The following is a 27,616-nucleotide window of genomic DNA, read 5'->3' as shown; positions in this document are numbered from 1 at the left end:
CTCCCTCTCAAAAATTTCTTTCATTCCATTTTGGCCCTTTTCATTTTTACTTCCTAATCTGTTATTCTTTTTTTTTTTTTTTTTTTTTTTTTTCTGATAGGCTATGAGAATTATTTGGAGAAGTTGGCTTGAGTAGAACTTTGAGCTATTTGGATGTAAAAAAGAAAGATAAGAAAATAAAAATCTAGATATGGAATTATAAAAATAATTCTTATTGTCACAAATTACAGATTTTAGACTGCATTAATTAATTTTTAGCTTATCATAGGGACTAGGGATTTAATCTAGAAGTGCTCTACCACTGAACTACATCCCCAACCCTCTTTTTCTTTAGAGACAGGGTTTGTTTAAGTTGCTGAGGCTGGCCTTAAACTTGCAGTCTTTCTGCCGAAGCCTCCTGAGTTGTTGAGATTATAGTTAGTGTGCAACTGCACCCACAGACTTTAAGTAAATTTAAGTCACATTTAAATATGTGAATGAAGCACAGTAAAATTAAAAAAAAAAACAACATTAAATTAGGAAGGATGTGAGCATTTATAAAATTATTTTCAGAAATTGTAGCTATTTTTTTTAATTTATATATGACAGCGGAATGTATTACAATTTTTATTACACATATAGAGCACAATTTTTCATATCTCTGGTTGTCTACAAAGTATATTTACATCAATTTATGTCTTCATACATATACTTTGGATAGTAATGTCCTGTAGCTAATTTTTTTAAAAATTCCTGAGTGGCAAATGTTGATGTTTAATGACTACTACCAGTTGTTAAAATCTGGTGAATAAGATTATCTCTTTTTTTTTTCCCCCTCCAAGAAGTGTGACCAGAAAGTAATAAGACATTTTGCCTCGTGCTGGAAACATTTTTGGAAGAAGACTGCCAAGAATGTCTTTAACAAAAGCAATATTATTGAAATTAGTGATAGTTTTTAAATTTATAATATGCCCTGGCATTTCTTAAATTACCATTTTTGGTACTTTCAGAGTTGTATAAAGCACACTAAATTAAATTAATCTTTCATTCCTTTCTATTGTGGACTATTTCTTTGTTATTTATAGTTGATTATGTTGTTCTACTTTGGAATTTAGTAGTCTTTTAAAAAAATTAAAGTAAAAACCAAATATGCTTCAAGGCGAAAATGAATTTCATATTGAGTTTAAAATGATGAAGGATATTTGTTGTTACAATTAATTACCTCTCTTCTAATTGATGTCAATGGTAATTAGACTGTGATAAAGTCAGAGGTAGGTGGTATAGGTAAAAGGTAACTTGTGAACCCAGTAAAAAGGTGAATCATTGGGCTGTGGTTGTGGCTCAGTGGCAGAGCGCTTGCCTAGCACATGTGAGGCCCTGGCTTCAATCCTTAGCACCAAAGAAAAATAAACAAAATAAAGGCATGATGTCCATATCCAACTAAAAAAAAAAAAGGTAAATCATTTCTAAATTGCAAGCTAAATATGAATATGTGGAGCATTGTTTTAGATTCATTTTTAGAATGGCTGCTAAGCCTTCAAATATTCTGATGTTCTTTGCATCTTGCCTGCTTCTCTGATTTACTCTAAAATGGAGGAACTTCCTTAAAATTATTATCAAGTAAGAACTTTATTTTGCTTGCTTCCATTATTTGATTTCCATCATATTTATTTTTTACCTTTCAAAGTACTTAAAGTTGTTTTCTACCTTCTGTCTCAAAATATATGAGATATTTAAATTAAAGTATTTCTTTTTTGTTATTGTTTTTGTTCTGCCAAACATTAAAAAGTATTGCTCAATGGTGCATTATCTCTTGAAGAAAAAAATCCACAGTCGAAATTTGAAACTAAGCATCTCTTTACATTCAATGTAGACAAATAACATTTTTTTTAAAATTAATTTTTATTGTAGGTTGTTCAAAACATTACATAGTTCTTGATATATCATATTTCACACTTTGATTCAAGTGGGATATGAACTCCCATTTTTACCCCATATACAGATTGCAGAATCACATCAGTTGCACAACCATTGATTTACATATTGCCATTCTGGTGTCTGTTGTATTCTGCTGCCTTTCCTATCCTCTACTATCCCCCCTCCCCGCTCCCCTCCCCTCTTCTCTCTCTACCCCCTCTACTGTAATTTATTTCTCCCCCTTATATTTTTCCTCCTTTCCCCTCACTTCCTCTTGTATGTAATTTTGTATACCCCTGAGGGTCTCCTTCCATTTACATGCAATTTCCCTTCTCTCTCCCTTTCCCTCCCACCTCTCATCCCTGTTTAATGTTAATCTTCTTCTCATGCTCTTCGTCCCTACTCTGTTGTTAGTTACTCTCCTTATATCAAAGAAGACATTTGGCATTTGTTTTTAAGGGATTGGCTAGCTTCACTTAGCATAATCTGCTCTAATGCCATCCATTTCCCTCCAAATTCTATGATTGACAAATAACATTTTTGTACTGTATTTGACAATATCCATCTTCACTTTTTAAGATGTTATATTTCTAGAAACTACATGAAAATTCAGTAAGAGTATACTGTTTTTTAGCTATATTTTCCATTATGTAAACATATATTTATAGTAACTGTTTTTAAGATTTATATTTTTAAACTCTTTATTTTGAAGTAATTATGTGTGTATACATATATATTTATTATTTATATAGAGCTTTATAGTTATATATAGTTGGTGGATTCATCCCGAAAAACTCAAATGCATGGAATTCAATTTCAGTCCATGAGCCCCCACTTTTCCCTTGCCCTTTTCTCACCCATCTTCCCTCCCCTGCCCCATTCTCCTTTCTCTACTAGACTTCCCTTTGCTCATTATTTATATTTGATTGGTTCTTTTTCTTACATGTAAAGAGTGAAGTTTCCTGTTGTATATATATTTATATATGCATATAACATGATTTTTAAAGAATTCATTCTTTATTGCCTCCCCCTACCTGTCCTTCCACTCTGCCTCTCAATCTCCTCCTTCTACATTATTGATCTTCCTTTTATGATATCCTATCCTTTCCTCCCTTTTCATTTATTTTACTCTACTTTCTACATATGAGAGAAAACATTTGACCTTTGGGTTTCTGAGTTTATCTTATTTCACTTAGCATAATATTCTCCATTTCTATCTATTTACTGGCAAATTTATAATTTTACTCTTTTTTATGGCTAAGTAGAACTCGTTTGTATGCGTTTATATATATGCCACTATTTCGTAATCCATTCATCTATTGATGGGTACCTGTGTTCATTCCATAGTTTAATTATTGTGAGTTGTGCAGCTGTATACGGTATATCAATTTTAAACCTTTTGGGAAAATACCGAGAAGTGGTATAGCCGGATTATATGGTGGTTGCATCCCTAGATTTTTGAGGAATCTCCATACTCCTTTCCAGAGGGGTTGTACTAGTCTGCAGCTGTGCATTTCCTTTGCTGTGCAGAAGCTTTTTACTTTGATGTCATCTTGCTTATTGATTTTTTTTTCTTGTTCTTTGGCGGGGGGGGGGGGGGTTAAGGAAATCATTGTCAGTACCTATATTATGGATTGTTCACCCTGTGTTTTCTTCTAGCAGTTGCAAGCTTTCTTGTCTATTCCTAAGTCTTTGATCCATTTCAATTTCAGTTTTGTGCAGGGTGAGAGATGGGTGTCTAGTTTTATTTTTCTACAGATAGCTATCTAGTTTTCCTAGCACCATTTGTTAAAAAGGCTACCTTTTCTATAAAATATATTTTTGGCACCTTTGTCGGATATAAGATAGCCGTAGGTATATGGATTTTTCTCTATGTCTTTTATTCTGTTTCATTGGTCTTCATGTCTATTTTTTAATAAACTTTATTTTTTTGAAATTGTAGATGGACACGATATCTTTATTTTATTTGTTTTTATGTGGTGCTGAGGATCGAACCCAGTGCCTTACATGTGCTATAACCCCAGCCCTCATGTCTATTTTGATGCCAATACCATGCTGTTTTGGTTAACAACAGCTCTATAGTTAGTGTATTTTCACATCAGGTATTGTGATGCCTCCTGCTTCGCTTTTCTTGCTTAGTATTGCTTTGGCTATTCTGGGTCTCTTATTCTTCCAAATAAATTTAAGAATTGTTTGTTCTAATTTTTCTGAAGAACGTCATTGGTGTTTCAGTGGAGATTGCATTGAATCTGTATATTACTTTTGTAGTATGGCCATGTTGACAATATTAATTCTCCCTGTCCCAAAATGTAGAAATTCTTTCCATCTTCTAAGGTCTTTTTCAATTTCTTTCTTCAGGGTTCTCTTTTGCCTCCTTGGTTAGACTAATTCCCAAGTACTTTTTTTTTTTTTTTAAAGGTTATTGTGAATGGATGCTTTTTCTTGATTTCTTCCTCAGCTTTTGGAATACAGCAAAGCTATTGATTTACACACGTTTATCTTGTATCCTGCTATTTTGCTAAGCTCATTTAGAAGCTCTAGAAGTCTTCTGGTGGAGTTTTTTGGGGTCTTCTAAATAAAGGATCATGTCATCAGCAAACAGATAGTTTGACTTCTTTTTTCCTTATTTGTATCCCTTTGATTTCCTTTTCTTGCATGATGTCTGGCTAATGTTTCAAGGACTATATTGAATAGAAGTGATAAGAGTGGACAGCTTTGTCTTATTTCTGATTTTACAGGAAATGCTTTTAGTTTTTCTTCATTCAGTTTGATTTTGTTGTTGGGTTTATCACAAGCTGCCTTTATAATGTTAAGTTCCTTTGATCCCTAGCTTCTCCAGTGTTTTTAACATGAATGGATGCTGAGAACATGGGCACTCTCTGACATAGAACATTACAGTGATTCAAATTAGGAAATTTAAAGTTGACAGAATTCTGTTCCATTTGAGTTATGGAATTTTGCCAATTGTCCCAATAATGTTTTTTATTAGGATACCTCCTTCCTTTCCCTGGATGGTGATATAATGATAATGACATAGCTTAATTTTGTGGTATCTTCATGTCAATTTTTCTTTTTTTCCTTATGAAAAATACTAATAAAAACCACTAATTAGGGCAGGGAATATAGCTCAGTGGTAGAGCACTTTCCTCGCACGTGTGAGGCACTGTGTTCGTGCCTCAGCACCACATAAAAATAAATAAATAAGATATTTTAAAAAACACACACTAATAAAACTTAAGTTCTTCCTAATTATTAATTCCCGTCTGATAAAAGACTTTCAGAGCAATTTGGATTGCTCAGGAACCCGTTTTGGCAGTCACCTGATTTGTGTGATTGGAATAGAGTTAGACTAGGTTCTGGTTTTGTCACCAGGTGTTAGGGTAATCACAACTCATTTTGGATCTTGGTGTATTTACTGATATGGGCCTAATATTGTATGATCTGCCTGTCTCATTGGGCATATAATTGAAATATCTTCGAAAACTCTTAAATAGTGCACAAAAAATACTGTTAGGATGTTACAGTGCTACTTCAAAATTTCAAACCTGGTGTGGTCCATAGTGTCAAATTATAACCATTCTTATGATGATGAAGACAACTCAAGAAGAGAAGATTTAAGGATTAAGAAGCTCTTTTTGTCATGTTTATCTTTAGATGACAACTATATGATAAAGGAGCTTTGTATATAAAAAGGATGAAATTTAAATTTAAGGATTATCTACATGCGAGTAATGATGAAACTTTATTTTAAAATAGCAAAAATATCACAGAACAACGTAGAATGAGAAGTATCAGTAATTCTAGGCTAAGTCGTAGGTGGCACCCATAGACATCAGGTAGTGGAGAAGAAAATTCATTAAAGTGTAGCTCAATCAGTTTTTAACATTGAAATTATGGAAATAGAGAAAAGTGAACTAAAAACAAACTAAGGTTATACTATTTCTTTTTCAGCCTCTTTGGTGAGTATTCAGTTCTTCTTGGTCTTGACTAGTTTGTGTTGCTCTTTTTCCTTTTAAGCAGCCAACTCTTCCTGCCAAATAAATAGAGTCATCAGTCATCCCACTCTTCCAATCAGCATCACTGCTCATGAAGACAGGCATATCAAATTCTATGATAACAATACAGGTAAGAATTTTCATGAAAAATATCTCTACTAAAATAGGCTAATTGAGACTTCTCTTGGTGGCTGCATAGTCAGGGACTATGTACTACAACAAATGCTCTCCTTGTTCAGTTTCTGTTCAGTCCATTCAGATGCACTAAAACCAGTCAGTCTTTATTATGCAATTTAGAATCACTTTGGTTGATTTAACAGTGAGTAAATGGTATATTTACGACCTAGAGCCAATGATCACTAAGAACATAATAAAATGTTCATTCAAATATCAGTAAAAACCATCTGTTGCTGTGATATGTTGTAATAGATGAGTGAAATGGAGAAATGTGTCGAAAGTAGAGACATTAGATTATTGTATTTGGGGCTGGGGTTGTGGCTCAGCAGTAGAGCACTCGCCTAGCATGTGTGAGGCCCTGGGTTCTATCCTCAGTACCACATAAAAATAAATAAATAAAATAAAGATATTGTATTCAACTACAACTGAAAAATAAATATTAAAAAGATTATTGTATTTTATTTAAAATTGTTCAATTATTGAACAGCCTTATTCAGTATTCAGTTACTAAGTTATTGGGTTGCACTATTCAGTGTTGCTGATGGAAACCCTACAAATCATTTGGTTTGTTTTATTTATTTTTCCATGGACTGATCTTTTCTGTGTTATAATAAAATTTTGGTCCTGATTAATTTGAATTGGAACATGAGGCTTTTCCAGTTTTTATTGGATTACATTTCACCAGTGTGAAGGAAATTTACGAGGAGCTGTGCTTGGAGGAAAGCACTCTTTATTAGCAGCCATATTTCCCTATGTGCTGTTGACCTTGCTAACATAGTGACTTTTACCGACTGGGTTTAACTGCTTGTGATGAGTAATTTACTGTTCCTAATTCTTTTCTGTATGTTGTTTTCACCAGAATTATGGCCATGTTTTCTTTTGGTTTGTCTCAGTTTTATTCTTCTCTTTGAATTTGAATTATCTGTACCCATATGCCCATGTAATTTTTCTATAGCTAAGGGATGCAAATAAGTGATTAATAATGTCTAAGTTCTAATTAATGAACACATAGAAATTAATGTTCCCTTTTGTGGTTTAAAAGAAAAAAAAATAGTCTGAAATTTGAGCTGCTTTTTTCCCCTCAACATAATAATGATTAGAGGAAGTAGAAGAACATGTGGTTTTAGCTGAGGGAAAAGTTGTTTATATAGTAAGGACCCAGAGAGGGATAATTGGAGGAACCAGTATTAACATGATAGCTTGAATACGTAAAAGATGAGGAAAATCATCTGTAAAGAGTAACCATTTCTTTTTCCAAAGGCAAACTGATCCACTCTATGGTAGCCCACCTAGAAGCTGTTACAAGTTTAGCAGTTGATCCTAATGGACTATACTTGATGTCTGGCAGTAAGTACATCAAATATAGATTATTTAACTTGTTCTTATCATTTTCATGTTAATATAATCTTTCCTTTCAATTTCCTTTCCTTTGGTATAGGTCATGACTGTTCAATACGTTTATGGAATCTAGAAAGTAAGACGTGTATACAAGAATTCACAGCTCATCGGAAAAAATTTGAAGAATCCATTCATGATGTAGCTTTCCATCCATCCAAATGCTATATAGCCAGTGCTGGAGCTGATGCCCTGGCTAAAGTCTTTGTATGACACCATGCATCATCTTCACTTCTAGCTCTTTATTAATAATCAGCTGCACAAAAAAAAAGATACATACAGAAGACCAGGGCAAGAATCAACTCATCATGCCCTTTCGTTCTGCTGAAGGAGCACAGAGAACATTTGTTAAAGTATAGTTTTGCAATTCGTATACTGTTTTCTAAAATTAAGGTTTGTTCAGGTTGCTGCAAGCTCAGCTGAATCTTTGAGCCTGTAAACTCTTTCAAAATTTCCCCCAAAGATGCGCTTTTATTTCTGAAGTTGTTCTAATTCGCTAGGCAGGCCTGAGCGAAGATAGATTTAGCTTATCCCTATTGAGTAAATAGGGCATGCTATAAGGGATAATTAAAAGCTGGATGGCTGGGAAGGAATAAAAGAATGGAAACTTGGACCTACTTCTCCCCTGAGAAATCTTATTAAACACATTAGGTAATCAAAACATTAATCTTTACTATATCTGCTGTGCTAACCCTGTTGTGTATAATGACCAGACAGTGTTAAAAGGAATTTTTAATTTAGCTCTCCTTCGGCTGCTTGCATAAAGCACGTGATAAAGCATTTTACCTATTGGGGGGAAAGATGCAATAATATGTTAAATATATTATTATTCAGAAATGCTAAACAATTTTCCTTTGCAAGCAGATTTTTATATTGTATTACAGTTTTGAAAGTAGATTTGGTACCGTTGTAAAGTTTAGCTGTCAAGCACTCACCATTATAAAGATAGTTGATAGAGTTTGCTTTTACTAAAGGATTAACTTATTCAGGTTTGAGATTCTGTTATTTTTAAGGACAAACAGGGCATAACTGTATAATAATTTCTGTTTTAAAATTCACCTTACTCATGTGATATTTAATAGTACCGGAGTGATTATCTCATATTGATGAAATCTACCAGTCATTGAAAAACATGGAAGTTATTTGCTTGTACTCATTTGTCAATAGCCACATAACCATGCTTCAGATGATCTCTGCTTTTTCTTTCTTGTCTCTCACATTCATGCTGACACTTACCAAAAATAGTACTTAATTATTATGTTTTAATAGTCCAGAGAATATGGTTAACTTCAGGCAGCTGCTTTCAGAGCAGTTAAGTAAAGCAAATGTACTCCCATAATTTCTCTATTAGTATCTCTGAGAAGAACCACTTCTTGGAAATCTGAGTGGAAGATTTTATGCCACATGTTGACCAAAAGATCTTCTCTCCCTGCTCCTCCCCCTTGTTTAATTGGAATGCACTTTTTAATGCACAGTGAATCAGTATTGTTCCCTGGGAAAACCATGTCTTAAGAGACTGGGTTTCCCTGAGCCCACTTTACCTGTGACCCACATGTGGTCAACTTTTGAGATTCCTACTACCCTACTGTCTGGAACTAGTGCCCTACCATGCAGAACCAGAATTTCCCTAAACTTGTCATGTTCTTCATACTTTTTTCTTATTTGCCCCAAATGACAGAGATCAATCCAGAGAGTAAAATAAATTATTAATGTCTAACCAAAATGTATATCCAATAGACTTTTATATATTAATACATATACATATGTGTGTGTGTGTGTATGTGTATCCATAAATATTTTAACCCATTAAAATAATTCCTACATTTCAGCCAGGCACCATCATGCTTACCTGTAATCCCAGCAGTTTGGAAAACTAAGGTAGGAAGGTTCGAGGCCAGCCTCATCAATTTAGTGAGATGCTATCTTAATAAAAAAGGGCTGGGGATATCCTTCAGTGGTAAAATGCCTCTGGGTTTGATCCTCATTACCAAAATAATAATAATCACAATTCCTACATTTTTATCCCCATATATTTCATTGTAATAGCAATCTTCTGATGTGTACATTTTTCAAAGCAGAAACCTTGTGGTAATGTGGACAATAATTGGCAATACTTTTAAAAAAAATTTCTGCTTATCTGCATCTAGAATTTTGTAATATACAGGCAAATTTTCATTAAAGTTATAAGACCTGTGCTATTTGCCTGATTGTTACATGGTCATGCTATAGTATTTTGATACAGCTTCTTTTTCATCTCTGTGCTTTGGTTAACATGTAGGTTTAAGAGACTTCTTTGTACAGTCCAGTGAATTGACCTAGAAATAAGCTACCAGATGAATGCTTATCTTTCCATGAAAATATAAAATTCTACATGGTGTTTTGTAAATTGGATTGTTCACAAAGTGAAGAAAGGGTGTTGCTAACTTAACATTTGTAGAATACTGGAAAAATCCAGCCAGGTGCCCTTACATGGTATATTTATGATTGATGACTACAAAGCTATTGTTCCACTAGTTATTGCTTTAATTACCTTCCAAGGTCTTGAGTGCCTGCTTTACTTGTATCACTGAAATTCTGTAAACCAAGACACTTTTTTTTTAATTCGTTTTATGCCTCATGGTTGAAGTTTTTCTGTTAGTGAAAATTAACCATGAGATATGCAAACTGTAATGCAAATAATGGATCTACTGGAAGTTCCTTAGGAAGCCAGTCCTGTGCCATTGGATACTGCACATAAAAAGAGATTTTTCTACCCTTGCATTGTAAGATCAAAACTTAGAATGAACCTAAGCTATCTTCCAGTGAGTTGGTAGCATATGCATGTATTTGACTTTTCCCCCCAGCCTATTGAAAATTTAATAGAAATTCACAAAATGAACAAATTCAAGATTCAGTCATTGAAATGCTTTTATAATGCTTGATTTGTAAATATTTTGGATGAAATGTATTGGAATAGTATGAAAATCAGCAGGTGGTAGGGTCCCTGCCTTATTTTCATTATGCTGTGGATACATCTCTGGGAGCTTGCAGTACCCTTTTCAAAACTCAGCTGTCACATGGAGCTCATTTGCTGCTCAGACTATAGACAAATATTTAACATAAGTGATATAATAACCTTCAGTATTTTTCTATTGAACAAGTTTAGCAGTTTTTGCCATTAAACAGATAATTAGTTATGCAAAGTATTTAGCTTTTATAATCATTTTAGTTATGACTAAAAGGGGGAAATTGATCTGCATCACTGATAATGAACTTTGTGAAAAATTTTTGTTTATCTGACTTTCATTCCTTCAGTATTCTTGCTATAAATTTGTTTTGGAGATAATGATGAAGATTTATTTGAAAATATCTAAAATGTATGTATATTTTATAAATATATATTATATATATTGTGTGAATATATATAATATATAGACTATACATATATATATATATATATATAAAAATATAAACTTAGGTGCATTTTACTGTTTTTTATTTTCATTTTTGGAGGTAGTGTAACAGCAGATTATGATGAGTGTTGTGCTATTTGCTTTTGCAGTATAATATATAGTTCTAAATGTTTAAATTACTGTATATTCTATATTCATTATAGGCTAGCATGCTTGTTTTAAAGACTGTCATTCTAGTTTATTAAAATCTGAATGTAAGAAAACCTGGCTATTCAAATGTGAATTGAAAAATATTCCATTCTCAGTACTGAACTATTTCCATTGAACATTCAGACTTTTTAACAAAATATACATCATTAAGAAGGCAATAGTTAGAAAATGAGAGGTGCCTTTAAAATATATATATATATATATATACAAATGCAGCCTTACAGTGAGGATGAAGATTGAGTTTGTGTAAGGGGGTGGGGTGGGGGGGACAGTGAGAGAGAGTGTGTGTTTGTCAATCTGTGAAGGTCCTGATTTGTGACCATCAGTGTCTTTTTTAATGTAATGCTCAACCTCTAGGACTTCAGGGGACATTTCATGCGCTGTCTTTGTGCTCTTCCGAGCACCTTATGTACTTTCAAGAATTTTGAATGTGAATTCCTAGAAATTTTAGTAAGAGAATAAATATCTACTCTTTAATCATAGTCAAGTTCAGGTAAAAGAAAAGTTTTTGGTTCACCAAAATTAGGGGATCTCAATGTTTAATTTTTTTAAAGGCTTGCTGTTTTAGTACTTCATGTATTTCCCCTTACATAAAAGCATGTCATGAAATTGTTACATGATTCAGATTCAGATAGTAAAAATTATTTTTAAACACCTGAACTAGTTAAAACTCCACCTGAGAATAGTCAAAGAATTTAAATGGCATCTCTCATATCTACCTCGTTGTTGCTGCCATTTTAACTAAAGCAAATTTTTATGACATCTGAAATGATAGTTAGATGCAATTTAAAAATCATGTTGGTGCTTTTCTCAGGCTTTATCATTTAAGTTGTATTGTCACAAATCAGATTGAAAGGTTTAGAATCACTCTTAGTTTTCCTTTGAAAGAATGGCTTAAAATTAACCATCAGTGTTGTGAGTGGAGGTTATCTCTGGTTGGTGTATGTCTGTGTGATGTTTTCAACCAAAAGACAAAATTGTTATTGAATTTACATGAAAAGAGTCCTAAATGTAATTTTATTCAGCTTCCTTTATTCTTTGAAAGCTGTTTCCAAACTATTAAGTACATTATCCTTCATTTTATTTACTCAGAAGTTGCCTCTAACTGCTATGTTACTTGTTTATGTATGTAATTGCAGTACTTTGAGTGTCCGACACTGGGATTCTGGTTGTACAAAAGTAGTAGCTGATTGAAATATGTATATTTTTGTGAAATGTATTAATTCCTAAAATTCACTTTTGGGGAAGGTCCAGAAACTAACATATCTGTGTTTAAAAACAAAGAATAGGTCATGGTACTTTATTTGAACCATTTTTATTTTTGCCACTAAAAGCTTTTAATAGGCCATATTTGTCATCCAACTGGATCTCCATATCAGTATAAAGAAAATTTCATGTGACAAAGTATTTAACAGATCCTTAACATCACTTTTATTTTTATAATCTAAAAAAAGCAAATGTTAGACCAAAAGAAACCCCTAGATTCCACTCATTTATTCTAGCAGTATTCCTCAAGTGGTGCCAGAGGAGTTGGAGTTTTCTGGATCTTTACTAGTCAAGTTTTAGATTTGACTTAACTGGGACCACAAACTTGTCATCCCTCTGATGCAAATTAGAAGGTTCATTTTAATTGAGATTAATGTCTGCCTGCATTTTTTAACAGGCTGTGAACCAGTGAGTGCCTTGTTAATGTAGAATGATTATTTTCCCCCTGTTGAGTGTTAGCTCTCTTCGAAAATGTCTCAGAGAATGGTGTTATAATTGACTTGTGGAGAGCTGCTAAATTTGGTATCATCAGCATGAGAAAGTCTTTGGTCTACCACATACTCCCTTCCCTGCTTTCTCCTCATTGTTGGGCTGAAGTTGGCCTCTTGTGAATAAACAAATACAACCCCCCCCCTTCTCCACTCACTTTTTTCAATTCAGATTAGGAGGTATCCCCGTACCTATCCCAACTATATGATCCAATTCCTATTTTTAGGAGGAACCACTTCTTTGTAATACTAAGTCTAATGGTTATTTTATGTCTTCTCAACTTTAGTTTACTAGAGCTGATCTCAGGGTATCATCAGTTCAGTTTCCTGAGTAACCCTTGCTCTCCACACCTAAGCCCCCAACTGGTGAGCCCTGGGCCTAATTGTTTGATCTTCAGGTATTTTAAATTTTAGTTAAAGTATCAATTAATGTAAATTAATCCAAATGCTAATTTTTGTGGTGCAAAAAGTTTCTTTTGTAAATTCAGGGTATGGATAAGCTAATGATGATAATCCATTTTTGGTGGCTCTAAGTGTATTATTTGTTTTTAAATAAAGTGTACCAATATAGATAATATGCTATAGGTGTCTCATGAATTGGAGTATTTGTCAGATTTGAAATCTAGCTTTGACTTTGCAGTCAGTTAAAATGCTTTAATACAATCTAATTTGGGGTTTTTATCGAAGAGGTATTAGAAGGGTGCAGAGAAGCCAAAAGGGTATAAGATAAAGTAAATATGAATCCAAAGTAATGAAACAGTCTTAGTTATTGATTGCAAGAAAGATGGAGAAATTTATTATTAGAGAATTTGAGGCTTTAGAAAGACAGTCAAATTATCTCTTAAGATTGGGTCAGTGATACTTTGAGGGATATATGTATATTTAACAAATAGGTTTTGTAATTTTCAAGTGTTAAATAATTTTTTAATTATACACCCATATATATATATATATGTAAAAATTTTTTTGGGGGGGGGGCTTGGTTTCTTGGCAGACAACCAGGACTTCCTTGCCCTCTGCCCCTTTGGATCATTACTATTCAAAGGCTTTGCTTGTCTAGAACTCAAATTGTCTTTGTTGTAGTCTAGAGCCACAATACAAATATGGAATCTAAAATGTACCTGTTCTGGTGTTTTTGAAACTATTCTTTGGGTTCTGCATGCTGTTGCAGTAGCAAGTATTATATCCTTCAGTCTATATACATATTTTTTCAGTAGTATTGGAAACGTCCTTTTTAATGAAAACTGAGACGTTATTTGCTGGAGTAATTTTGAAATAATCTAATTCACATGGTCAGAAGGACTCAAAGTTACATATGAATTGATGGATGAACTCTTTGGGGTTAGTCTAGTGTTAGAGTAGAAGTCTGACCTTGAGTTTCACGAGACCACTGGGTTTTTGAAGGGTCTCAGCATTGTCCTAGCACTTAACATACCCCCAGAAACATCTGAAAGTTTGGCATACCCTTTAATACAGACCCCACAATCACAAAGCATCCTCCACTTATTAACTTCTCAGTTCCAATGACTAGGACATTCAATTTTCTATAAAGAAACACTAACATAGAGCTCTCAGATTCAAAAAATTGGAATCCATGTTTTCCGGAACAGAATTTTTTTTTTTTTTTTTCAGTATTGGGAATGAATTCAGGGCCTTGTACACAGGCAAGCACTCTACCACTGCACTACTCTTCTGGCCCTTCGGGATAGAAACTTTAATTTTGTACATTCTTTGTACTTGCAAAACCAAATAATCCAAAAATGTGCTAAAGAGAAAATGACTCACTTTAAGTATCGCTTAACTCCTATAAAAACTCTGCTCACCCTTAGTCTTAGTTGATATTAGGCTGATTGATATTAGATTAAAAATGGCTTCAAACTTGAAGAAGGATCAGGTTATTTGAGAGCAGAATAGGCAATATCCTACTATTTCATAGAAAATTCTGTCATCCTTGGTGATTAGTCACCTACCTTACATGGGAGAGACTGCTCTAGATGCTAACTCCACATTGAGTTTTCCTGTGTACTTCTTTAGGAAGCTAATTAGCCCAGTCATATAAAGAAGATCCCACAGTTAGACATGTTAACTAGCACTTAGAGTACTAGAATTGGTATTATTAATTCATGTGCCATATTTTTTTTTCTGCCCTCGTAAGATCCAGTGTTATGTTCCAGATTACTAATCTATAATCTCAAACCAAAGATAGGTAATAGAATCATCAAATTAAGGATAGTGGTAGGAAAACTCGAAAATCACTCACAAATAAGAATTCTAAAACTGGAAACATTTAAAAAAAAAAGTTTGCACAGAAAGCAAACTTTACATTAATCATGAATTGTAGAAATAAACTTATAGATTTTATATAATATGCTGAAATGTTAATTTATATAGACTTTCAACTACTACTTCCTATGGAATTGGGAACAAGACTGTAATTTTTCATACATAAAGATAACTTCTTCTAGAGCAAAAGTCATTTCATCAGAAAGTTTACTTTGGGTGCTAAATAACTTGGGTGAAGTTGTGGAAATAAGTACTACACCAAACTGAAAAAGCAGCTAGCCCTGTAAACTGGGCCACATTGTCTTCCATTTCTCCTTAAGTAGGCTGGAAAGATGATCACTTTTGACCTCAAAAAGCAAACAGCTCCAATCCGGGCACAGTGACACACACCTGTAATCCCAATAGCTCAGAAGGCTGAGACAAGGAAGATTGTGAGACACAAACTCAAAAATAAAAGTTTAAAAGGGGCCAAGGATGTAGCTCAGAGGAAGAGTACCTGTAGGTTTGATGCGCGCGCGCGCGCGCACACACACACACACACGCACGCACGCACGCAAGCACGCACCCGCAAAAAAAAAATCCCATCTTTTTTAATTAAAAAAATTTTTAAATTATGCACATGTTATTTGTACATGCTTATGAGGTATAGTTTACACATATACTAATCACCCTGAACTAATCATTATCCAATATATCTACCGCTTTAAATTTATTTCTTTATGGTGAATACGTTCCAAATCCTCTCCTATTTTGAGAGAGAGTGATCATCATTGTTAATCATATTCACCCTGCTGTGCCATAGAACACCAGACCTTAGCCTCTTATATAAATCTAACAGTGACCTGTTGGCTAACCTCTCCTCATCTTACCCCTACTCTCCCCAGGTCTGGTACGCTGTTCTACTCTTAACTTCTGTGAAATCAACTTTTTTAGATTCCACATGAATGAGAACATGCAGTGTTTGTCTTTCTGTGCCAGATTTACCTCATTTAACTTAATATTCTCCAGGTCCATCTATGCTATTGCACATAACAGGATTTCATGCTTTTTTGTGATTGAATAGTATCCTATTGTGCTTGTCAAAATGTGGAGAAAGAGGAACTCTTACATACTGTTGGGATTGTAAATTACTACAGCCATTATGGAAAATGTTATGGAGGTTCTTCAGAAAATTAAAACAAGTAATGTATGATTCAGTAAACCCACCACTGGGTATATATACCTGAAGGAAATGAAATCACCACATTGAAGAGACACCTGTACTCCCAAGGTCATTCTTTTCAACAAGCAAGACAATGAATTCCTTTATTTCTATAGATTACTTACTTACTGATTACAGGTGTTACCCCACCCACCCACCCACCCACCCAAGTTTACAAACAGACTTCTTTATCTTTAGAAACATCATGGCTCTGTGGAGGTAAAAATGATTTTACTTTCAAACTTGACTGTGGATCCAGGCAGTTTTTGTCCTTCAATGTATAAAAAAGTATATATATTATCATTCAAAATCTTTTGGATTTTTTTCCCCCAAGTCATGGGGCATAGGTAATGAGTATTTTGCTAAATGTCTTGACTCTCCTCCATCCTCAACCATCAGATTTTGTATATTAGGTACTGCTCATTTGTCACCTAACAAAATGTTCACAATTGTTTGCTTCTGCCTTTATAAGCTCCTTTAGGCAGGGACCATGTTTGTTTTTCTTCTATTCTTTCTCAGCCTTTTGCCTATAGGAAGAATTCAAATATTTGTTGGTAAGTAATCAGAGAGCCCATCTATCCTGATCATCAAAAATAAAGAAAAATAATCCCTGCCAGTTCCTAGATAATGCTCACATGCATTTAGATCTGTGGATATGATCCTACTGATGCCCTACTGGGAAGGAATTTGGGCCTCACATGCAGGTGCAGTAGAATGCCCAAGGGAACATTCTCATGTTGCACACTTACGTGCTGCTCATCTGGGAACTGAATGGAGCATGTAGGAGAGAAGGAAGTGTCACTCAACCCTGTTAATGGCATCCCTTCCTTCCCTGGTTCTCCTACATTTGAGTGCTTGCTGTGCACCAGACAATTCTAGGGGCTGGCAGTCAGTCATGAACAGACAGAAGCCTTCACCTGATATACCTTAAAGGCCCACTGGGAGAAATGACAAGTAAAATATATGGAATCTTAATAAGAAGTGCTGAAGAAAAAAATAAATTTTATTTGATGTTTCTCTGATAGCACATACTGATGTTCCTAGCTACTCAGGAGGCTGAGCCAAGAGGATTACAAGTTTGAGGCCAGTCTCCACAACTTAGCAAGACCTTATCTCAAAAACAAAAAAAGGGGTGGGGATTTCACTCAAGAGTGCCCCTAGGTTCAATCCCTAGTACTGCCAAAGGGGAAAAAAGTGATACAAATGAAAAAAGTAAGACAATTTAAATTAATACAGTTAATTTCAAAACAATGAAAGGCATATAACATCAAAATAGCTCCCACTTTACCCCTTCATTCCTCCCTAATATGTACCTTTCTAATTGTTCATACAAATATGTATACATAATTATTACATTAGGGGTTTTAATCTGTCTTATTCTACATATTACTCTACAGCTTGCTTTTTTAAAAATTTAATGTTCATCATGACCATTATACATACGTATATGTGTATGTATAAGTCTGCATATATGTCACTTCCATTTTTTAGCACATACACAATCTAGATAATCTATAGATAATTTTTAGTGGGCCATGTGCTATAAATAAATAGAATTATATATTCTCTGAATCTCACTTCTCCTTCAACAATCTATAATGGTAATCCTTCTAAGTCTTATAGTTCTTATTTTGTTCTTTTTAATAGTTGTATATTACTCTATTGTGATGACATACCATGATTTATCAAACCTCTTCCAGATTAATGGGTATTTCCTTTGTTACTAGGTTTTTACTATTATAATAAACATTTCTGTGTATATATTTGTGATTGTGATGGTTTTACTTCTGAGGAGTACATTCCCTGGAGTAGAATGCTGGATTCAAGGATATGTATATTTAAATTTTAATTCATGTTGACAGATTGTTTCCTAAAAAGGCTGGAAAGATTTATATTTCTATCAATAAATGTGTAAAAAACACTTTTCCCTTTATACCTACTGGCAATAGATACCATAACACTTAAAAGAAGAAGAAAAAGAAAAACCCTAAGCCTGGTGAGTGTAGTGATTTCTCAGTGTTATTTTAATGTCCACTTTCTTGGCTACTATAAATCTAGGTATCTTTCCATGTTACTTGATCATTTGGATTGTCTCATGAGTGAGTAGTGTTCTGTGACCACATAACAAATTACCACAAATTTGGGCCTTAAAACATAACCATTTATTATCTCAAAATGCTGTAGGTTAGAACTTCAGGTGGATTCCCTTGAGCTCTCTGCTCAGGTCCCAGCAGGGCTGAAACAAAGGTATTTGCCAGGGTGGACTCTTACCTGAAAGCTTTAGTGAAGAATTCACTTCCAAGCTCCTTAAGGTTGTAGGATGGAGGTTATCTTTATGTTGGCTGTCAATCAGCTCCTAGGATTATGCTCTGGTCCTTAAGCGTAGTTCCTTCAATTAGTTAGCAAGGGTTTATCAAATCTTTGCATACTTTGACTGTTTTCTGCTACCAGCCTGAGAAAACGCTTTGCTTTTAAAAAGGCTCTTGTGACTTGGTTAGGCACACCCAGATATGTGAAGATTGACTCATTAGTAACCTTAGTTATGTCTGCGGAGTCCCCTTGCCCTGTAATGTGGCATCGTCATGGAAGGAACACCAGGGTTAAAGTTCATGGGAGCCATCTGAGGCTTTTGCCTACCACAATATTCATAATTATACATGTACGTTTATTTCTCATTTTTATTCTTATTTTGTTCTCCTTGTGTTTTTTTTTTAATTTAACTGGTTTATAAGAGCTTTTTCATGTTATGTATGTTAAAGCTTTTTTCTCTTGGTCGCAAATATTCTCCAACTCTTTATTAACCACCTTAATGGGTACCTTTTCCATATAGCATTTACCCACTTGCAGTTCTCTCTTAAATGAATTGCATATTTGCATGTTTAAATTTACATTCTATTTTTATTAATTTTAATTTTTTTCATTTTGTTAACATTTTTCCCATGTTTCACTTTTTTAATTTATAAGTACTCTTTTTGTATATGTAAACCTCTTTTATTATTTGCTATTTTTTCTCCAACTCTATATAATATTTCTGTTGACTGTATTTATGACACCTTCTGCCATTCAAAATTTTATATTAGTATATAAGCATATTAATATTGTTTTATATTGTATAAGTATTTACAATAACTTGTAAACTCTTCAAGTACTCTGTAATAAGTTCTCCACTCATGAGTATCATTGTAGTCAACTAGAATGGATCTGTAGTTGGTTTGGGGAGAATCTTTTTGTTATTGATTTTCTACAATTAAGTCTTTACTGCATTTGATTTTTCATGTTTGTAGAATGTAAACAATAGATCTAATTTTTATTTTTCCCAAGTAGGTTGCCAGTCCAGCACCCTTTCTTAAATGAAACTCTTCCCAATGAAATGCTGACTTTTTCATATGTGAAAGTTTCATATACAATGAGATTTATTTCTCAATATGCTTCACTTACACTTTTTATATGGCAATTTCATATGGATTCAGTTACAGTGGCTTTATAATATGGTTTCATAATATGGTAAAGCAGAACTTTTTTCATCTCACTCTCTGTTGTGGTTTTTTTTTTTTTTTTTTGAATACTGGGGTTGAACCAAAAGACACTCTACTACTGAGCTTCCCCGCCCCGCATCCTTTTTATTTTTTAGTTTGAGTCTTGCTGAGAGTCACTAAAATGCTGAGGCTGGCCTTGAATTTACAATCCTCTTGCCTCACCCTCCCAAATTGCTGGGATTACAGGTCTGAGCCACCACACCCAGTCCCTGCTATTCTTTTTTTTATTTTTTTAATTTTTTTTAGGACATTTTAGGAATCTTTATTTTTTTTTTTTTATTGGTTGTTCAAAACCCTACAAAGCTCTTGACATATCATATTTCATACATTAGCATACATTAGCTTCAAGTGAGTTATGAACTCCCTTTTTTACCCCAAGTACAGATTGCAGAATCACATGGGTTACACATCCACATTTTTACATAATACCATAATAGTAACTGTTGTATTCTGCTACCTTTCCTATCCTCTACTATCCCCCCTCCTGCTATTCTTTTTACTGCCTTTCTTGTCTGTTCTCAAGCATTTGAAATTTGTGACATTTTAATCCCAATTTTACCCAATCAGGGGCTGAAAGTTAATTTTGGGAAGTTTGACATGATATTGTCATCCCATCTAAGAACATCTTATTTTGTTCAGATCTTATTAATAACTTATATCTTATCAATATCTCAAAATAAGATTTGAATTTTCTTCATTTAGGTTCTTATTAAATTTATGACTGTTGACCTTTTGGTCATTATTATGAGTGATTTTTTTTCTCATTTCTAAGAGAAAAGAAAACCTATTGTTTTGTATACTTATATTCAACAAATTTACTATATATGTTTACTAAATCTTCTCATTAATTCTAGCAGGTTTTTTTTTTTTTTTTTACTAGAGTCTCCTGGGAGTTTTAGAAATATAATTCTGACATTGACAAAAGTAATTTTATCTTGTCTTTTCTAATGTTTGACAAATTCTCTCCTTTTCTGAAATCTTAATTGTTTAGAAACTCCAACCAAATATTGAGTGATAATGATGACAGACATTATTGTCTTTTACTGACCTTAGTTGAAATGCTTTGAGTATTTTATTATTTAGGATATTTGTGTTGCTCCTTATTAAGTAATCTTTGTCTAATTTAAATCAGTTTTTTCCCATTTTGCCAAGATATTTTATTAGGAATGGCCACTGAATTTCATCTAATGACTTATCAGCATCTTTAGAGCTGATCAAAATTGCTGACTTGCTAAATTATATGTATGAATTCTGCTATTATAATACCTTTGCCTCCTTGGAATAAAGCCTGTTTGTCATAATGTGTTGGACTTTTCTTTAAAATCTGTGTTTCAGTTACTGATCTTTTTTTTTTTAGAACTTTAGATGCATATGCATAAGTGATATTAATCTAGTTTTCTTCAGTGAACTGTTTTATTAGATATAAAAATTACACAGTTTGGCAAGGATGTGAGAGTAACCAGAGGGCTCTCACTGAAGATAAGGGTGTAGATTGATGCAAACATGTTTGAAAACAATTTGGCAGATTTTACTAAAGACAAAAATATTCATACCATGGAATCTAGTAATTCTACCCCTAGATGTATACCCAATAAAATGCAAACATATGTTCCCTAAAATTTATGTGCCAGAATGTTTGTAGCAACACTGTTTGTAATAGCCTCAATTCAAAAACTACCCCAAAGTCCGTTAACTGTAGAATGAATACATTTTTAATGTATTCATTTAACATGAAATATACAGCAATGAAAATGAACGATTACTACATGCAATATATGAACAAATCTCACAAATGTTATATCAGGCATAAAAAAGCCAAATTTAAAGTAGTACTGTATACTCTTTATTTATATAAAGCTCAAAAGTGGGCAAACTAATCTGTGCTGTTACAAATCAGAAAAGTGTCTATCCTTGGTGACACGGAAGGAGGCTATGTATGAAAAAGGGAGTGTGGGGGGCCTTCTGGAGTGCTGGTCATGTTTGTCTCTTGTTTACGTCACATTGTTTATGAAAGTTCATCCAACTTATTTGTGTACTTTATGTGTATCACACTTTTTAAAGAGCTTTTGGAAAGTTATTTCATAAAACAATTTGGGGAATCAGTAAATGGATGGAACTGGAGAATATCATGTTAAGTGAAATAAGCCAGTCCCCCAAAAACAAAGGCTTACTGTTCTCTCTGATATGTGGATGCTAACCCACAACAAGGGAGGGTGGAGAAGGGAAGAATAGAAGTCCATTGGATTAGAAAAAGGGGAATGGGAATGGGAAGGGCAGTAGAATTAATTAGACATAATTTTCCTATCCTTATATTTGAACATGACCAGGGTAACTCCACATCATGTACAACCACAAGAATGGGATCATAATTAGATAAGTTATATTCCATGAATGTATATTATGCCAAAATACACTCCACTGTCATGTCATATCTAAAAAGTTGGGGAACTTTTCATCTTTTTCTACAGTTTAACTTAAAATGAAATTATCTGTTAGATTCGATGGAATTCTGCTGAAGAGTTTTTTGGTTCTGTAGCCTTTTTAAAGGTGGGATCTTTAATCACCTTCCCACTATCTTTGGTTCAGAATGTCCTCTTTTTGGATTAACTTTGATCATTTATATTTTGCAAAAAAAAAAAAAAAAGAATTTAGGTTTCTACTTTTTCTACAGGACTATGCTTCTTTTAGTTTTTTCTTCATGTGGAATTATAATTTTTATTCTTTTATTCAAGAGTTATCTATACGTGTTTTCTGTCACCAAGAGGTGCTTAACCCCTGAGCCACATCCCCAGCCTTTTTTATATTTTTATTTTGAGACAGGGGTCTCACTAAGTTGCTTTGGGCCTTACCTTGTTGCTGAGGCTGGTTTTGAACTTGCGATCTTCCTCCTTAGCCTCCTAAACTGCTGGGAATGCAAGGCGTGTGCCATCATACCTGGATATATGTGTGTTTCTTAATCTTCATGGAGTTAAGAACTTTTCAAAAACAATTTTATGATATGTCTCAGTTTTCTGTAAATCTTTATAAAATTTAAGGTTTCATTTGAGACCAAGTTTATTGTTGCTTTTCTAAAAAGGTTTTGTGGACCTATTTATTGTATGTGCATTTTCGATTTGAGGGATTTAAGTCTTTTTAAATATCAGTGAGACAGTTACTGATTTTGTTTTTCAGTTCTTCTATAGTGTTAGTCATTTTTTTTTCTGAGAGCTGGCCAGTAATAAAAGAAATATGTGAAAATATTTTTTATCAAACTTTCCTTACATTGCTAATAGCTCTTGCTTTGTATATTTCTTTGTTGTTGGGCATATGCACATTTATGAGACTTATAACTTCATTTATTGTACTTTTATCTTTATTTTCATCTTTATCTTATGCTTTTTTATTTATTTTTCCTTTTCTAGTAGATAACTCTTGCTCACTCTATTTTCAACTGTTCTTTGTCCCTTTGTTTTAAGGGTGTTTTCTATAAGCTCCTCATTTCGGGGTTTTATTTTTTGACCCGGTAGTTCCTTTCAGTAAGTGTGTTCAGTGTGCACACTTACTTTGTTTCTTTATTATGTTCATTTTTTTGGTTTATTACATTATTTTCTTTTTTATTCTTTTTTTCTCATGTTAATGTGGATTTTGTACTGCACTTTTCCAAAAATTATCTTCCTTTTTCTAGCCTTCATAATCAAAGTGATATTTACCTACTATTATATGAAGAAAAAGAATCATAGTAGTCCTCTTATCTCCCCCTTCAACCCCCAAAATGCAATTTTTAGAATACTTTGACTCCCTTCCCTCCCCCAAATAAAGACTTTAAAAGAATTTTTTTTAATGTTACTGATTAAACCCAAGGGCAATCTATCACTGAGCAACAACATGCCCAGCCTTTTTTTATTTTTGATTTTGAGACAGGGTCTCACTAAGTTGCTTAGGACTTTGCTAAGTTGCTGAGGCTGGCCTCAAATTTGTGATCATCCTTCCTTAGACTCCCAAGCTGATGGGATTACTTGTGTGCTCTACTGTGCTCAGCTTCCAAAATAAATACTTAAAGATCCGTTTACTCTCCTTTCCCATCCTCTGTCTGCTTCTCAAGTTTTACTGATATAAATTTCCAAAGTTCTAGACAATTATCATTTCCAGAGTAAATGTCTTCTTGATCAGTAATCAGTGACCAGCATGTAGCTTGTGTATTTCCAGACAGGCCATCATTATCTTGATAAAGAACCATTTGTATCTGTAGTTCCTAAGAGGGCATTGTAGCATTTCAGGTGGGACAGTTCTTTGTCATGTAGGGTTGATTCGTGCATTTTGGTTTGCCTTTGTGTCTCTTAGGTTTATCACAGTTTGTTGCTCACCCTCTTTTTCCTCTGCTTGCTTTATCTTCTTATTTTGGTTCTCAGTGTTTTCCTTAGATGAGGTTATAAATTCTCTGAATCATTGGTTAGCCACAACTCTTTTTTTCCATCCCAGTTAGTGTTGTCTTGGTTGGGCATAGTTATTTGGGGTTATGTCCAGTGGCCTGAAAAACATTCACCATATTCTAGTTTCTAGTTTTGCAGGAAAGGTCTGATGGCTGACTCGGATTCTCTTGCTCATTTTGTCTGGAAGTGGATAGATCTTTAAAAATTCTCTGGTTAAGGAATAATTTTTGATACATGATTTTAGAACTTTCTTCCACATTTCAGCCACTAATTCAAATCTCATGCATGGCTTTCCCCCTTTCCTTTTGTTGTTCAAGTTTCAGGAAGTCCTTTTTGTTTTTGCTGTAAATGAATCTACTTACAGGGTCCTAATTTTTTCAACTTCTCTGTCATGTACACATTCTTTAAGCCTTTTCTAATTATTCTATTGTTTTTCTCCTCATGTGTGTTATTGTCTTTATTAGGCCTCTTAGCTTAAAATTATCTGTGATGGCAGTTCCAAAAGCTGGGGTGGGGGAGCATGGCCATCTCTCAGGATTCTTTGGAAACACTAGTTGTCTACACCACAAAGGCCAAGGAGGAGGGCTTTTCCTGTCCTTGTCTCTCCAAGGTTTTCCTACCTCAGAGAATGGAAGACTTAGACTCTCTCTTTACCTTCTTCTCAACCCCTTGGCAGTTAGCAAGACTAGTCCTGCTCAAGCCAATTCACTGCTGCTTGCTATTTGAATTACACCTGGCAAAGGCACCTTGTATTAGCATGAAGGAAGTGTTCAGTGTTATAATCAAGGGAAAGTTCTAACAGATGATACCCACTTTGGGACTCTATGATCACAAACAGTAAACAGTGCAAGCCAAAGAAGTATTAATTTTTTACACCCAATTCCCCACAGCCAGGATTTAGGAAAAGCAGGAGTTTTCCTAGAATCCCATCTGAGGAATCCCAGGTCAATCACTGAGGAAAGTGCTCAACTTCACCGTTTCCCTTGCTTTTAGGCAGGAGGAACGAACACTGGCTCTTGCTTTGCCCTCTCCTCAAATTGCATTGCTTTATCCAAGCTCTTCTTTTCTTCATGTCATTGGTAAGAGTTTGCAAAATATTTTGGGTTTTGATATCACAGTCAGTGGATGGGTTTCTCACCAGTTTAAAAACTCTCTGTAGATACAAATGTAAACTGAATGACAATAATACGGACTGGGTCATGGAGTGTAGCCACATTGCCTATCCTATCCTTGGTGTGTTTGATCATTATTACTAAGACTACTTTTCTTCAGTGTTTAGATGAACAAGTGCATCCCTGCCAATGGAATTAGTCTGAAGTTTGAGAAAACCCAACCAATAATGGCCTATTTTATGGGGTTTCTTTTATCATAAGAAGCCCCAGGGAAGGCAGTTGTTGATAGTGGTTCCACTGTTCATTACGAAAGACCCAGGGTCTGTCTACATTTTCTGCCATCTTTAGAGTTTTTTGTCTCATTTGGTCTTGAGATGACTCTCAAAATGCAATTTATCCAAATTCAAATCAAAAGAGCAAGGGCAGTACTAATTAGAACTTTTCTCTATTTTTCTTTTTGGTACCAGGGATTGAACTTATGCGTGCTTAACCACTGAGCCACGTCCCTATCCCTTTTTATTTTTTATTTTGCTTAGGGCCTCCCTAAATTGCTGAGGCTGGTCTTGAACATGTGATCTTCCTGCCCCAGTCTCTCAAACCACTGGGATTATAGGCCAGTGCCACTGTACCCAGAAGAACTTTTCTCTTTTTGACAGTGCTGTGTACTGGATCATATTCCCACCCCCACAGTTTTTACGTTGGAACTCTAATCCCTAATGTGACGATGTGTAGCATGGGCCTTTGGGAAGTAAATGAAAAAACTTATTTCTCTATTCACAAGACGCTTCTTCAGACACCAGGTGTTCCTTTTTTGCCCAAGCAATTCTCCAATTCTCTGAGGACATTGATTGGGTGTCTTATGATTTATTTCAGTTCTGACACTGTCTACCTTGAGTCAGAAAGGCACTGCACTTACATCTGCCACCTGTAATCCCAGTGACTCTGGATGCTGAGGCAGGAAGATGGCAAGTTCAAGGCCAGCCTGAGCAACCTAGTGAGAGCCTGTCTCAAAAAAATCAAAAAAAGGCTGGGGATGTAGCTTAGTGGTAAAGAGCCCCTGGGTTCTCAATCCCCAGTACTAAAGTAAGAATAATACAACTCAAGAATAATGACGTGGAAGAGGCAAAATATGGTGAGGCGGTGTGGAACGTCCATGTCCTGTCTGTGGTTTGAAGTATTCACCTACTCAGAAGTTCTCTGAACCCCATCATTTAGTATATTTTTAATGGAAGTTCTGTAAGCATGATGATTAAATCACTGATGATTGTGCTCACTCTCTAGTTCCTCTTCCCTTCCAGAAATTATGGGCTGGGACTGAAAGTCCCCCCTCTGATCACATGTTTCTCTCTCTAGCAATCAGACCCCAACCTCAAGGAGGCACCTCATTAGCATAAAGTTAGAAGTGGCTGGAGAGGGCTTATTATGATTAAAGATACTGCTTTCACCCCTAGCACTCAGGAAATTTCAAGAATTTTTAAATGCTCTCTGCCAGGAACTGGGGAGATGATCAAATATGTATTTCTTACTGTATCGAAGTATCACAGGAGGTAATCTGACATAGATAGGTTATGAGGATGGGGTCCTCATGATTGTAGAATAAGAGATACCTTCGAGCTTGTGTGCTGTCTTCTGTGCATGCCTCCACCCTCCCCATGTCATGAGAGGACACAGTATTTGAAAATCAACGTAATTCACTACATCAACAGAGTATAGTAGAAAAACTACATACTTCTGTCATGTAGGAAAAGGAAGTGTAATTCAGATACATGGTGTGAATATTTTCATGGTTATCTGTAGTTCAGGTCATCTCAAAGTGAGAGTTGAAGTCCCACAGTCACCTACTAGGTGCTCAGAATACCAAGACAATACAAGTTATCATCAAATGGACTTCTTTTACCACCTCCCATGGATAGTACTTACCAAGTTCTCTGGCAGTAGGTGTTGTCCCTGGCATCTGCTACAAGTTCTTTCCCTTCTGATGGATCAGACTGTCACTTACTTGCCTGATCTCAAGACACTTCTTTGCTGATTATATATGCCCCTCTGAAGTCTGTTCTGATAGGTTCTCTACACATGCTTGTGACAGTGGGTCAGAAAGAGTACTTGCAGTGCCTTCTCCAACCCAGGAGAAAATGTAAGAGGTACTAGTGCTTCCCTAGATCCTGCTGGTGGTGATCTGCTTGCAAAAACTAGGAAGATCTAATATGTTCTTTTTAAAAAATGTTTTTTTAGTTGTTCATGGGCATAATACCTTTA

At 34.6% G+C, this 27,616-nt stretch overlaps 1 protein-coding gene across 2 annotated transcripts in view; it reads left to right on the top strand.

The window, feature by feature from the left end:
- The window catches only part of Strn (striatin), a 104,899-nt gene extending 91,505 nt beyond the window's left edge, over positions 1 to 13,394 (top strand). For both annotated transcript variants that reach the window (XM_076832845.2, XM_076832844.2), the window contains 3 exons: positions 5,914 to 6,021; positions 7,329 to 7,415; positions 7,507 to 13,394. In XM_076832845.2, the coding sequence (XP_076688960.1) occupies positions 5,914 to 6,021; positions 7,329 to 7,415; positions 7,507 to 7,676 (365 nt within the window). In that variant the 3' untranslated portion in view covers positions 7,677 to 13,394. The remainder of the gene's footprint in view (positions 1 to 5,913; positions 6,022 to 7,328; positions 7,416 to 7,506) is intronic.
- The last annotated feature ends 14,222 nt before the right edge of the window (positions 13,395 to 27,616 follow it).

Source organism: Callospermophilus lateralis, chromosome 14, assembly GCF_048772815.1.
Source record: "Callospermophilus lateralis isolate mCalLat2 chromosome 14, mCalLat2.hap1, whole genome shotgun sequence".
Classification (NCBI taxonomy): Eukaryota; Metazoa; Chordata; class Mammalia; order Rodentia; family Sciuridae; genus Callospermophilus; species Callospermophilus lateralis.
Note: the sequence above shows the minus strand (reverse complement) of the source record. Positions and strands in the feature narration are given on the sequence as shown.